Raw genomic sequence first — 15,779 nt, forward strand, 5'->3', positions numbered from 1 at the left:
GACATGTGTGTCTGCAGGTCCGTCTCGCTCTCTCTCTCTCTCTCTCTCAATTTTTATACGCTCATTTAACCTAACTACTATAAAAAGACATTGGCTAAGAGTCACTATATGTTTTGTTTTATATATCCTTGGTGGTTTAAAAAAAAAAAAAAAAAGAGGCATTTCTTCTTTAAATAATCAGGTTGGAACGATTGGAATATACCATTCCCATACATATTTAGCATTTTACAGTAATTAAAATAAGAAGGTTGATTATACACTATATGGTCCAAAATGATGCGAATACCCTAAAAGCCATACGAGGTTCTTCCCCAAACTTGTAAAACACAAATCCGTGTAGATTCTGTATGCTGAAGCATTAAGATTTCCTTTCACTGGAACTAAGACGCCTCAATCTGTTCCAGCATGACAATGCTCCTTTGCTCAAACCGAGGTCCATGAAGATGACCAAGGTTGGCGTGGAAGATCTCGCGTGGCCTGCACAGAGCCCTACGGCCATGCTGCGAGAGCTAGTAGAAAGCCTGCTCAGAAGGGCAGAGGCTGTTAGGAGCAAAGGGGAACCAACTACATATTAATGCCCATTGGATCGAAACGGTCAGTTGTCCACATCCTGTATCGTGTATGTTTATATGTCTTTGGACGGCATCACAGACAATAACGACAGAAAAATAAACCTAAGGGTGACGAGCCTTGCTGTAGGACACGGGTGCTGAACGGTGAGGCTATATCAGCATGTTTCAAGGCCAATAATGTAAAGCAATTCATTTTAGAACAGTTTTTTTTTGTATTATGTTGATTCACATGACATATTAGGCTTTGAAACTAGAATAGCACATTTATTTTTTTCTAAAAAAACGAAAAGAAAAGAAAAAAAAAGAAGATCTAACAGTACATATTCAGCTGTATGCACTCTTAGGCCTAGGTGATAACATCAGCTGTTTCAAGTTTTTTTTTTTAGATGTGGGTCTGACTTGCATCACATGCAACATTGATTTTAACCAGGGTCTCAGCCCTGTGAGATGTGAGCTCATGCAGGCCTCGAGTTTTGGCTCGACCCTTGCGCTCTAGGGTCCAGCATTAGCTCTCTTTACAATCTTCTGCTTATTAATGCAGAACCCTAACTGATGAGCCACCACAGAACATGAACATTTTAACGTGGGGTTCGTCTGGCTTTCTCCCATCTCCCAAAAACATCCTGGTAGATATGCTGGCTATGGTCAAATTGCCCCTAGGAGTGAATGAGTGTCTGAATGTGTGGGTGCATGGTGTCCTGTGATGCGATGGACACCAGGGTGTATTCCCGCCTCACGACCAGTATTCTCAAGATCGTATCCAATACAACCAACACACAATCGTGACTTTAAATACCTTCACAAAGCTTTTCCCCCTTTTCAGACATTTTGGAAACGCAGGCTCAGAAGGCGGATCTTCGATTAGTCACAAATCCAGCAGGTCATCAGACCACACACTCCTTTACTTTATGACAGCAGTGCTACTGTTAGAAATGACACTGGATTAAGCATGGGGAAAACTCACCCTCTGATTAACACATTGAACAGCGAAAGCTTCGACCGCTTGGCCTAATTTATTGGCTTTTATCCTTACTAACCATTCACACCGGCATGGAATGTGTCTGAAATCAGTGCAGTGTAGTGTAACGATCAGGAAACTCAATAGGACAAACATAACACAATAAAAGAAAGAGACTGAGTCAATGAACATAAGCCCAGTACAGGTAAAGCCACTCTCAGTCATATCGCATCAGGAACTAATCCATTAAGCCTTAATGGGACCTGTTAAAAAAAACTCTGCTCGGAAGCAATAGAGCAATTATTAGAAACGTTTAGGCCGGTAACGGATGTAAAATTGCCTGCTGACGTCACGGTCATTATGTGATTTTGTACCCATTAAGTCAGGACGTCACTAGAGTAGAGGAAACAAAAGTGGTGGGAAATGGTGCTGTAGTCCACAGTTTTCTTATCATTCATGAAATGACCAGCAGGTGAAATTAACGTAGACACTAACACGTAGATGGAATGTAGAAGAGCATGTCACGTCCTAGTTGTATATGACAGATCTTCATTTGAAAGAAAAAAAAAACTTAAAATAAAAATACGACAATACTTAAAGTCCATCATTTATGAAAAGGGAATTTTGATGGTATTATATTCGTCCTTATCTTATTGCAGCAATGGCTCCAGTCTACAGAACAAATGAAAAAAAAAAATCATAATAGCTTCTGCAACAGGATGAGAACTCTCTGTTCATTCAGTAATGTACAAAGGTCTTGGGCACTCAAATTCTATTCAATTCAATGCAATTTTATTTGTATAGCGCTTTTAACAAGGGACGTTGTCTCAAAGCAGCTTTGCAGAAATATATAAACACAGGATAGAGATTTTAAGTGTGTGAATTTATCCCTATTGAGCGAGCCGGTGGTGACGGTGGTGAGGGAAAAACTCCCTGAGATGTTAAGAGGAAGAAACCTTGAGAGGAACCAGACTCAGAAGGGAACCCGTCCTCATCTGGGTAACGACGGATAGTGTGAGAGTAAAAGAAAGTTCATTATGGTTTTATATGAAGTCTGTTTGTTGATCTAGTCCACCGTTCACTAAAGGAGACCTGAGTGTAAAACTGTACGTGGTAATTGCAGTCCCAAGACCATCGCAGCAACCGTAGTCCCAGGAACCACAGCGAGAACGTCCATGTGGAATTGAGGTCCAAAACCATTTCCATGGTACTTCATGCAGTACCATCCTCAGTAATCTCCAGGCTGTAGCCTCCAGTTGATGAGAGCTCCATCCAGAGGTAGGGCATCAGGATGGATCAAGCAGGTCCAGAGATCAGAAAGGGTCAGGATCACTGGCATCTTCAGAACATCATGTGTGGCTCGACAGAAGGAGAGAGGGAGAAGGAGGTAAAGAGAGGGAGAGATTGTTAGGTTAAATACTGCAATGGTTACACACAGTACAAATGAAAAAAAAAATCATTATAGCATCTGCAACAGTATGAGAACTCTCTCTTCATTCAGTAATGTACAAGGTCTTGGATACTCAAATGCTGCAATGGTTACATACAGTATCGAGCCAAATAATGCAGAAGAACTACTACAAGTTCTCCAAGACACATCAACCAAGCAACCAGCCAGTTTCTTTATAAAACTGCACGACAGTGTACCTAAAGCTGGCATTAAACTGTACAGTACAATGAGAGAAATCTTGTCATGTGACTACTGCTTACACTGCATGACTCATTCTCTGCATGACTCATTCTCTGTTCACACTATACACACTCATTCCTCACAACACGTATATACACCAGTGCTGACACTAGTCACCTCTGAAAACTTTAACAAGCAGGCAGTGCTCTGTTAGCTCAGTGTTATGGTAAATGCTAAATAGTCTGCATTTATATAGCGTTTTTTTAAACCTTAGCGGTTAACAAAGTTTTTCATTCACACACACACACTCACACACCAATGGTAGCAGAGCTGCCATGCAAGGCACTAGCTTGCCATAGGGAGCGACTTGGGGTTCAGTCATGTGGCGTCATGTGGAATCATGTGGTGTCATGTGGAGTCAAGTGACGTCATGTGGCATCATGTGGCGTCATGTGGAGAAATGTGGAGTCATGTGGGCCGGGAATCGATCTGCCAACCCTACAATAAGTGGACGACTTATTGAACCAAATGAACATCAGCCGTTGAAAGTAAATAAGGGATCAGTTAATATAGACATGGAGGACTGTTCAGTTACAGCTTTTTTCGACACCTGGGCGTTTTTGTGATCTTTTTTGCTCTCAGTGAAAAGATTCGTTCATGACTTTGTCACTTTGTTGCGTGCAGCCTACATCATAGTAATATAGTTACCAAGCAACCACACCACATTGATGATAGCAGAGACTTATCTTGCTAATTAGGTTTCTAATATGTAAGTTGGATTGTAATATTGCTCACGCTATACAACATGCAGTTCAATTTTATGGCTTTTCTTTTTCTTCTTTTTTTCCAGTTTTCTTGCCAATTTGGTCATCTACCAATACCCACCCACCAATCTGCTACCATCTGGTGCTCATGCCTTGTTACAGGGACTTGGAGGAAAGCACTAGCTGCCCTCTTCTGTTTACACGTTCTCACACGAGTCCACATTTGGTTAGTGTCACTCTGATTGACAGGGGAGAGAGCTTAATGCCATCACTCACACCCAGAGAGAACGGCCAGTTCGACTCTTTTCCCAACCACGGATAACTGTCGCATCGTGGGGATTCAAACTTGTGATATCTTGTCGACGGGGGGCAAAAACAAATTCTCACATTTTTGACATTCATTCATTCGTGACAGATCATAGGAATGCATTATTTCCCCTCTCAAACACAATTCACATGCGATTTAACCACATCATTTATTCTCATTATTATTATTTTACAGTGTGCTGCTATTTAGTCATTTCTTCTGTATTGAATGTAATAGGTTTTCATTTCATTATTTCATTGTTACTCAGGACTTCTGCACAGTATTCTACATTTTTGCTTATGCTTCCGCCATCACGGGGTGGAGGTATCACGCTTTCGGGTCGTTCGTCCGTGCGTCTGTCCGAGATTCTCATTAGTGTGAGCTCTCGAGAACGAGCGGTCGAATGTTTGTCGGACTTATATGGAATTAGCATTGTGACCAGCAGATGAACTGATTAGATTGTGAAATTTATCATTACATTTACTCATTTCGCAGAGGCTCTTATCCAAAGTGACTCACGAATGAGGAAATAGGGGTTGGTTAGGTGTTCACAGAAGAAATGGGCCTTTAGCTGTGTTTTGAAGATAGTGACAGATTCTGTGGTCCGGATTGAGGTTGGAAGTTCATTCCACCACTGAGGGACGGTTAGTGTGAAGGTTCTGGAAAGGGACCTTGAGGCACGCTGAGCAGACACTATTAAGCGTCGGTCGTTAACCGCTGGCAGATTGCGTGAGGGAACGTAAGCCTCAAGGAGAGTGTTGAGGTAGAGGGTGCTGATCCAGACAAGGTCTTGTACGTGAGCATCAAGGCCTTGAATTTGATTGGGCGTCTACAGGAAGCCAGTGGACAGACATGAAGAGGGGTGTGACGTGGGTCCTTTTGGGCCGGTTGAAGACGAGGCGTACCGCTGCAGTCCGAAACATTTGAATCATTAATAAGGCCTCAGCAAAGTCAGATGTCTGAAGTATATCTTCAATAGCTTCCTTCCTGTTTGTAATACAGGAAGTGAGATGTTACACAGGAACTCAAGGCCTATTTTCTGTTATCTACAATTTTTGCCAACGGTTGGCTTTCTTCAATAGCTCCTGGCTACGTTCTTGTATTTTTTTCCCAATACCTTCCTGTACACTACCTTTGAAGTACACTATACGGCCAAAGGTATGTGGACACCTGACCATCACACCCATATGTGGTTCTTCCCCAAAGAGAGCACAAAGCAGGAAGACATGGTTTGCGTTAATGATCATACTATGACTTGAGTCATAGTATGAGTGATGAATTTGGCTTAAGTAAACGGTCAGTCATTGACCTTACAGTATGTACGCACAATGATGACGAACTGAGAAGAGCTGGTTTGAGCCTGGTAAACAAGTATTCCCAGTGAAACCAAACCCTTTGAACCACAGATTATATCTTGCCAGTACTATTTACTATTTTGCTTTATATTTTTGTAGACTGATATGTTATTGACTTTCTTTTTGTGTAAGAAAAAAATGTGGCCAAAAGTATGTGGACAAGTGTAGTTGCAGAACTCTTAGTATTATTTTTGTTTTTTTGTTTTTTGCCTTCCTGAAGTCGGTAGAAATTTGAATCAGAACTTGATTTACTCGAATTTAATATGTACATCCGCTACAAAATTGAGAGTTTTGAGTTCAAAACTGAGTACGTTTTGATATATAATTTCCAAATGTTTACAAAATGTAAATCCAAATCGTAACGGCGCGAACATAATTTTGTAAGGACCATGACGAAGGAGCAGTTACATTTTAATGCGCATTGGAGTGCTCATTTTGATGATACATTAGGCAGGCAGTGTCATGGTGATTCTAATGTGACCCAGAAGGTGGGGAGTGTACCCATAAAGTCACTATGTCTGATTGCATGCAATATTCTTGTCATTTTAATGTGATCGCATTAGACAAACATAGCCTGTTTAGCGTCGTGTGAAATGAGTGCTACAGTCAGGGACAGAAGATGACTCAGTATCATCAGCTGAACCAGCCTGTAGCAGTAGGTTTAATTAATTCCCTAGGCTCATAGAAGTTGACTAGCTAAATCTGTCGCCTGTCTCTGGCCAACTGTCTGCTATGAAAGAGATGATTCACCCTCAACTTATGCTTTTTATAGAGGCCTAGTTGTATTTTGATAGAGACCGTGTCATTTACTTGGGAACGGGTGACAGCTTTACCTAAATCAAACTGTTCCCTAGAGCAAAATAATGGAAAATTTGAATATCGCAGTGTTTATGCTGAAAATGTATATCCAGAGCATGAGAGATATTACTCCTGTAGCTTTATAAGGACATGAGATAAATACAACCACTTCTGAATACTGCTGAAACCTTCCCATCTGTCTGCAAGACCAAACATGTAAGATCTGGTCTGAAAGCACGCTTTGTAACCATTTCCATTTAGACATCATCACATAATTTCGCAACCTTGGTGTAGTTCTGGACAAGCTGCTATCAATCTCTGCTCATGTTGCTAACCTGTCATGCACATCAAGAAGATGTAGGCATTTTTCTCCATGGAGTCATTTTTAGATTAGACTAGTGAGGCTTGTTCCTGAGAAGTCTTCCCAGTCATGCCATCAGACCCCTGTGCCTGATCCAGAATACAGCTGGACACACGGTTTTCACTCTCCCAATTTTTTTTACTCCCCCGGTGGGTGATAAAATGAAAGATACTACAACATGAAGTGTCTTAGTAAGGTGCTGGGCCACCTCAAGCGTCTAGAACCCTATTGATACCTTGGTATCAATTCTAGTTCAAGTCTCTGGAGCTGTACTGGAGGGATGGACACCGTTCTTCCAAAAGATTTCCCCTCAGGTAGTATTTTGATTATGGTGGTGGAGAAATCTCCCAAACCTCCAAAATCCCTCATAGGTATTCATTTGCACTGTTGTCTAGTGAGTGGGAAGGTCATAGCATATTATTTCCACCATTTAAATCCTCAATAAACCGTTCGCCGAGCTTAAGACAAAACGGAAAGCAGAAAGACCAACAAACAAGCAGCAACTGAAGGCAGCTGCAGTAAAGGCCTGGCAAAGCATCTCAAGGGAGGAAACTCAGCATCCGATGATGTCCATGGGCTCCAGAGGATTTGCATCCAAGTATTAAAAAATAATCCTAATATTTATGATTGTTCGTTTGTCCAATTACTTTTGAGCCTTTGAAAATGGAGGGACTCTGTAAAAAAAAAAAAAATTAAAATTTTTTTTAAAAATGGCTGTAATTCCTAAACAGTTAATGCAATATTTTTGTTAAACCCCTTGAATGAAATCTCAAAATATAGACTCCATCACGTCTTGATTGCTTTGTTTCAAATCCATTGTGATGGGGTACAGAGGCAGAATTATGAAAACCGCGCCACTTTCCAAACACTTACGGACCTGACTGTATTTCCTCAGTTGGTGTTTTGATGGTGGGCTCGTCCTGCTCCTAGGCTGTCGGAGAGAATTAAGAGCAGCTGAGAGAAAGGTGAGGAAATCACAGCTTGATACTGATCTCCCGTGATACTGCTCTCTCCTGTCCAAGTTCTCATTTGATGTGACAGCTGCAAAGACCTTCTACAAGTGAACGCCGGATGCCTCTGCACATGATCTCTACATTTCTACGTTTCTTCACTTCTTAGCCTTCCGGCACTTCCTTCCCCGTCCTCTCGGACTGCTGATGGCTTTGCCACATCCTTCGACGAGAAGATCTGCCAGTCCTGTACTTCGGCCCCAATTCCTACAGAACATGTTCAGGATTCCCCTCCTCTTTCAACGTAAGTGATCCTGCAGATTATCTTGTCCTCCAATCTCACCACCTGTCTGCTGGATCTCATCCCTTCCACAATGTGGCCTTTACTGAGACACTTCATGCTCTTCAGTCATCAGTCCACTTCTTCCTCGACCTTCCAGCAGCCTTCTACAGTCTCTCGGTCCTTCTCGCCTCACATCGCTAAACTGACTCGATCATGCAGGTTTCTCCTCTACAACATTAGGAAGATCCAGCCATTTCTATCCGCAGAGGCCACTCAGGCGCTTGTTCCTTACCTTGTGATTTTGAGACTGTACCACTGCAACTTGCTCCTGGCATGTCTGTCTCGGCACAGCATCAGACCTCTGCAATATATTCGGAATGAAGCTGCATGAACCTTCCCAGGTTCTCCCACATTATCCCATTGCTCTGCTACCTCCACTGGCTTCTTGTAGCTACTCGCATCAGACATGCATCAAACACTGGTGCTTGCCTACAAAGCCAAAAATGGACCAGCACCTTCCCACCTCAAAGCACTTACCATACTCCACTCTGGAGCCTCTAGCACTGCTCCACTGGACCCACCATCTCTCAGGGTAGAGGAAAGTCATGTATCAAGGGTCTTCTTTGTCTGGCACCTAGGTGGTGGAATGAACTTCCCTAGGCTGTCTGAACAGCTGAGTCACTGGCTGACTAAAGGCATTCTTACTCACTGATGTCGTGAACTGGCACGAGGACGTGTTTTTTCACAGACGCTACAAAGCACCTCTGTAAGTCTTCTGGATAAGGATGTCTACTAAATGCCAAAAATGTGAATGCTGGTGAGCACTCTCCCCGTCTAACATCCAAAATCAATAGGCATTCCATTATGTTGAGACCTGGTGGACGTGAAGGCCATAGCATATAATTGGCGTCATTTTCATTCTCATCAAATCATTTAGTGAGAGCTCGGGCCCTGTGGATGGGGGTGGAGTCATCCTGGAAGAGACCGTGTCTAGCAGGATGGATCTGCTTCATCAGAGGATGAAAACCATCAGTCAGAAGAACTTTGTATTGATTTGCGGTGATGCTACTCTGTACTATGCTGACTCATACTTCACTCTTATTGGTGTACAGTGATTTCTACTGTTGCTACCTGATTAGAAACAGCCAAAATGTACAGCCCAATCTACGATGTATACACATCACTCCTGTTTCGAATGTGTTGAAGTTTATTTATGTTACATGCTAGGCTTCGTACTAGCTCCGTTCGTAGATTACGCAAAGCAAGTTAACTGCCCGCTACTTCCTTCCAAGCCTTATTTTTCCTCATAATGTCTCTATACATATATTTAATGAGACGTTATATATGTATTTTCCTCCATTTTCCAACATCGAATAGTAAATGGGGACTCATTGCAGTTAGGAGCTCAAGTAGGGAACTGAAGAAACGTCAACCGCTATTGATTGGTCCTAGGAATCATTCAAGCCAGTTGTTTGGTTTGTCGCTTTACTGCATCATACTTAATTTGCATAATCGTCGTAGCAGAGCCGGCGGGTTTTCCACTATTTTGCAACCGGTCTGTAACTGAAATTGGTTAGCACTGTAAACACACAAGATGGGTTTCTTGAGTTAGGAGGATTCTGAAATACAGCCTCAGGTCTGAATAAGGTAATATGGCTTAGGTCTCATATCATCTCAGGATCTCTGGGTCCTGGCAGGAGTTCAAAGGCCCGAGACATCGAATATGAGTCGAAGAGGGACAATACAGCACCATATGTATGATTTATTCCCTCTCATGCCCTGTTCTGTCTCGTGTTTTTTTTTTTTTTTTTGTAAACAGGCTCAATTAGCTTGAACTACCGAGTCTGGACTGCACTGCTTTCGGATCTAAGCACAGATTTAGCCCTTTGATCTTTTTATGGCAATAAAGACCTTCCCTGTTTTTTTTTTTTTTTCCTGGAGAGAGCATTATTTCTGTGTATGGTGTGTATTTTGTAATATACTGCACTTGTTAAGCTTCTGGTAAAAAAAAAAAAAAAAAAAAAAAAAAAAAAATCCTCCACCTGCAAGGTTTAGGAACTCTTTAGATTTGCCCTAAAGACACGACTGAATCATTTCTCAGATCCAAAGGAGTATAAAAAAAACTGGTTTCTTTTAATGTTTAGTAGCACACAAGAAAGATGCTATTCCGAACACATCTAACACCAAGGTTGGCTCTAAAAAAAAAAGAAATGGCACCCTGCCCTTGTGGAGGCCCACACAGGTACAAAACACCCCACATGCATTGTGCACACAACAGACACGGACTTACACACATGCAAAAAAAAAAAAAAAGTAAGGCATATTACATTTCAGGCAAGATGTACAGATATCTACATTTTTAGCAATTATAAATTAACATTGTGCAAACAGCCAAGCCCCCCCCCCCCCCCACTACCCAGAGTCATCATCCTTGTCTTCATCCTCGTCATCCTCCTAGTCTTTATTCTCACTACACGCACACGACATGGCGCTGTGGCTGCAGTTTTCCATTAAGACACACAATTGCACACTTTCTGTACCGAGCTTACGTTTGTATGACTGCAGTAATGTGTCTGTTTTTTTTCCCCCCCCTTTTACTTTTTGATCAAGTCGATATAGTTTGTTCAGAATTGTAACGGCTGGTGAGCCGTTATGGCTTCGTGGCGCACCCATGAGGACCTAAAAACAGATTTTCGTTCGTGACAGCAACCGTCTTACATGACACCCTAACAAGTGAGAAAAGAAGAGGAATCAATCAGCCAATCTGATTTGGCATGATGCCCAGTTAAGGAATCGAGTCCAACTTTTTACGCTGTATATGTTTTTTCAGTGCACGGCTAAGGTCAGGCTATTTTTAACGTGACGCCATCGGAGGGAAAACTGCTCGTGTGCCAGTTGGCTCGTTGCGGTGATTCACGGTAACGTATTAACTTAATGCGTCGGGAGTTTCTGTTAATCTAGACCGTACCTTTGTAGATGTGTTACAGGGTAATCACAGTCTAGCGTTTGCTAGAGCAGCTGTGGGTTTGTGCGACCGTGTATTTTTGTATCGTTGTGTATCGTATACCTTTACAGTAGCCCATAAAAAAGGAACAGATGGACCAAATGCACATCATTTCTGCGTCATGTTTAATGCTGCGTATCTGTTAGTAATGTTTAGGGCTTTGACGAAGTATCAATAGTTTATCGATAATTAAGACTAACGGGCACGATATCGACTGGTAAAAAACGATGCGTGTGTTTTGCTGCGTGAGGTTTTAGGCTGCTTACACTCCACGGGGAGCCGACATTTTACATGTAATCCTGTGGAACGCTGGAGGAACGTTCGTGCGACGTCAAGGTCTTTTTGACCAATCGGATCGCAAAGGCGGGGAGACGCAAGAAAAACAAACACGGTGGCGAAACGTTTCGTCCTGTTAGCAGATTTACATCGAATTTAACTGAACGTATTTCACTCTTGCAGTGTATATAAAAATGAACGTGTGTATTTTTGGGGCTTTCAATGATCGGTGATGCGAGGTCTCACTGGAGTCAAGCAGCTAACAGCCGCACTCGATTCTTCTGGCTCCAAAGCTACAGCGTATACAAACAACCTCCTCATCATCACCAATCTTCACACCAGTCTTTTAGACCCAATCTTTATTTCATAATAATAAAAAAATCAAATCGGAATCGTAAGCTATGCTAAATCACTATGCTAGTGTGCTAGTTAGTGCCGTTCCTAGCTAGGCCTGGTGAGAGCATCGACGGTGACAGCGTGTCGAGTGAGTTACTTTCTTTTTTCATATCAGCTTAAATGTGAAAGCATATGGTCCATATGTCTTAGGGTCAGGAAATATTCTAGAAAGCTGGCACGAGACGTGAAGTTACGCGGTGTTTCAGTTATCGCTGGAAAAGATAGCACCGTTGATTTCTCTCACTGTGGGAAAATTTCCTACTTGGCTTACGTTAGTCTTGTAAATAAAATGAACTCGCAACCTGTCGATTAATAGACTAACCAAACCTGACCGACGGGGACAAATCATGTGAGGTTGACTTTGTTGTGTTTTTTTTTTTTTTTTTTTTTTACACATCTGGGGGGAAAAAAAGGCACACCTTCCGAACTGCATGAGTAGATCGTTCAATCGCACCGATCTTCGTCTGTTTGAGACCGTATAGAAAAAAAAAAACCCAATGGCAATAATTAAACCTGACAAGTTACACAAATGACACAAAAAAAAAGCGCCTTTCGTTCTCCGAGACGACATTGAAGATAAAACTAGAGACGGTCCATTTCATTTTTACGTTCTTGGTCACAAATCATTTCTTTAAATACTAAGCAATCGTTCATAATCATGATTTGGCTTTCAGAACCACTGTCCTGTCAGAGTGGACCCGGAAACACCACCGGAGATCCTACGCGAGTGCTGTATTTCCTCTCCTTCATTCACACTTCGGTATGTACGTCGAAGAATCCATGATCCGCAGTCGGATCGATCCGGACCGTTGACCGTTATCCGAGGTGAAAAGGTACAGTCCGGGTTGCTGTGTCCGTCTGAGGTTCATGTTGTAAGTTTCATTGAGGTTTTTGTATTTTTTTTTTCTTTTCAGGTCCGTTCCGGTCCGTGTGCTGAAGACGCAGCGGTGGTGTGATGACGGTGTGGTGGTGTGTGTTACAACCGAACACTTATTTTCTTTCTTTTTTTTTTTCTTTTCACATGAGATGGGCAGCTCACACCAGCGTAGAGCGATCACTGAGGTGCTCACACACACTTACACATCACACACACACATGCACACACTCTCAAATACACATTACACCCGTCACGGTGCTGCTCGCTCGGACCGTCGGCTCGGAGCCGAGAGTGTGTGAGAATCACTGACACACACACACACACACACACACACACATACATACATGCGTGTCCTCACATGTTGCTCTCGATGCTCCCTCGTGGGTCCTGATTGCACACCATCGGCTCTTCGGCCGGCGTGCCGTTGGAGCTGCTGGTACTGTCCGGTGCCTTGGAAGTGAAGCGCAGGCGGTCCGTGCCGTTATGGCAGTTGAGCGCCAGCAGCTGCTTCTCCTCAGACGTGCAGACGACCGAACTCGAGCACGAGACGTCCTGCAGCCTCAGCTTGCTGGAAGCGGCTTGGACGTGTTTGTTGTTGGACACCTGAGCCGTGTTGCTATAGGTGTGACGGTAGTCTTCGTCGATGTCCTTCCCCCTCCAGCGCTTCCAGAACTTCATGATCTCGGACTGAACCTGGAGGAGAAAAGGTCGAATCTAAACGTCCACAGAGATAATAATAATAATAATAATAACAATAATGGCATTTGAACATCACAGCGTTCTCAAAGCTGAACGTCCGACGCTAGTTCGTCTGCAAGCCAGATCAGCGGTTTATGATAACGTTCCTGTTCTAACACGTTATTGTTCGCATACTGTTTGACGGCTCATTCACAGGGACTCGTCTGCCAGACGCACCACATAATCCAAGGCTAGTAATAACAAGATACCAGATTTGGTCGGCTAAATATAGCTGTAGTCAGTGCGTAGCATCCCATTAAACGTCTTATCGGTCTATATGACCATCACAATCATATGAGCCCGTTGAACATCCCATTCCAGATTTACGCCGCCATTTTCCGTTATAATAACCTCCACTCCTCTGGGATTTTGGTGTGTGACCTTGGGGATTTGCCCATTCAGCCATAAGAGCATTAGTGAGGTCAGGGACACTCTCTGTGGACGCTCGAGTCCAGGGGTGTCGGATCTTCTCCGGAAAGGGCCGGTGTGGGTGCAGGTTTTCATTCCAAAACGCTTCTGCTTGGTTGGAATGAAAACCTTCACCCACGCCGGCCCTTTCCGGAGAAGATCGGACACCCCTGCTCAAGTCCTTCCATTCCAACCTTGGCAAACCACGTCTTCTCAGTTCCAGTGAACGGAGATTGTAATGCTACAGCATACGAAGACCTCCTGGACAATTCGGTTTGGAGAAGAACCACATATAGGTGCGATGGTCCACATATGTTTAGCGCATTCATATCGTGCATTCTGCGAAAGAACAGTGTTGGCTTTCTCAGATAAGAAATTTCAGACCAATCGAGCTGGACGGGACTAGATTTGGTAGAAGCGACGTCAGTGCTACCAAAATCCATCCATCTTCGTGACATTTTCAGGGTCACGGGGAACCTGGAGCCTATCCCAGGAAGCATCGGGCACAAGGCAGGGTACACTTTTCAAACGCTTATTCATATCATGGCGTATCCTTCGTATCACATCACAAAGGTAAGGGCTACAACGTGGGCATTCTGCTGCGACTCACAGGGACTCTGGATTGTGACCAATCGCGGGCATGTGTGAGCTCGTATACGTGGAAGAGCGGGAAGAGAGAAAGCGCTTTCCTCCGAGTGTGAAGTGTTTGCCTGGCTTCATGTGTCTCGTGAGGAAGCACGTGTTAGGCTTCACGCTCCCTGGTTGGTAGCTATCGCATGATTCGCATGATTTGGGAGCTGGCTAGTGAGTGGGAATTGGCAAATGATCAAATTGGGAGACAATGTAGGTAAAAAAATAATAAAAAAAAGAAAAGATGATGATGATGATAGTGTTCAGCTCACCTCTTTGTTGACAAAGCAGTACAGGATGGCCACCAGCAGCCCCTGTAAACACAACACATGCAAGAAGTAGGACAGATCAGTGGCGGAACGCTGTTTTAGTGTGTGCCAGGATCTCAAGGATAATAATTATTTATAAAATCATAAATCAGAGCATGCACAGATTGACCGAGTCCATCACTGTCACATTCCCCCAAACCCCCCGTCAGTCACCTGCTTTACAACACACAACAAAAGACCGAACAAGTCTCCTTATGGTCCAGATCAACAAGAGAACGCCTCTCTTCTGATTTGTTAAGACGAGCTGAGCTTCATCAGGACGATTCCAGACGACTGGATGATGTGGATTTGACGCACCCGGGAGCTGCGCTCCACGTGAGTGTCAGGGTCAGTTTATCGCAAGGTGCCTCGGCATGACTGCGATGCCCGTACTTTCACCGCAATTAGCTCTGTGTTGTTGTTGTTGGGTTTTTTTTTCCTTCAGTATTAGTGACTCCAGTAATATCTGATATCACCTGAGCGCCGCAACATGGCGTCCGATCGCCGACGCACGCTACGAGACTTAAATACAGCAAGTAGCGGCATCCACACTTTTTTTTTTTCTTTTTAAATCATCTGTATAGAAAATTCACATCACAGTCAGATGGATTTCTGTCATTTTATTTGTGTAAATAAAGCTTCTTCCAGGAACGGGAAAAAAAAAAAAGTTTAAAGTCTAACGAGACGCGTCCAGCTATCCGAGGAGAAATACTATAACTCTAGAAAGATCTAGAAACACTGTAAGATCCGAACCCAGATTCAGTGTTAACTACGCGCGCTCGGTGTCGATTCCGTCCGGTATATATCGTGTCGGAACGTCTGAGAAGGCATTCCTGCGTCACCTGGAAGGAGTTGAAGACGAGGTCGATGAAGAGTTTCGTGAGCCGCAGGGTGATGGCGCCGTTCGAGGTAGACTCATCGGTGACGAAGGAAAACAGGACCAGATGGCTACCAAGCAGGGGGATGAGCGTAAGGGTGGACTTCGCCAGCCTGGACACAGCGACATAACAAAACCAAAGCGGGGTTAAGACGGTAATGCAAACTGGAGACCGCCAATAAATCCCATCGACCGTCTCGGTATATGATCTATAAACTACACAAATGTTAGGCTCGTTATTTAAATGCGTGCAATGATATTTTGGTGAGCCGTAGAATAAACACAGA

At 43.4% G+C, this 15,779-nt stretch overlaps 1 protein-coding gene across 1 annotated transcript in view; it reads right to left on the bottom strand.

The window, feature by feature from the left end:
• Window positions 1-12,014: 12,014 nt before the first annotated feature.
• gcgra (glucagon receptor a) overlaps window positions 12,015-15,779 on the bottom strand; it is a 61,289-nt gene continuing 57,524 nt past the window's right edge. Inside the window, exons 12-14 of the mRNA XM_053613439.1 lie at window positions 15,458-15,605; window positions 14,580-14,621; window positions 12,015-13,224 (exon numbers count right to left, since the gene is read on the bottom strand). Of these exons, the coding sequence (XP_053469414.1) occupies window positions 12,886-13,224; window positions 14,580-14,621; window positions 15,458-15,605 (529 nt within the window). The 3' untranslated portion in view covers window positions 12,015-12,885. The remainder of the gene's footprint in view (window positions 13,225-14,579; window positions 14,622-15,457; window positions 15,606-15,779) is intronic.

Source organism: Ictalurus furcatus, chromosome 24 (assembly GCF_023375685.1).
Source record: "Ictalurus furcatus strain D&B chromosome 24, Billie_1.0, whole genome shotgun sequence".
Classification (NCBI taxonomy): Eukaryota; Metazoa; Chordata; class Actinopteri; order Siluriformes; family Ictaluridae; genus Ictalurus; species Ictalurus furcatus.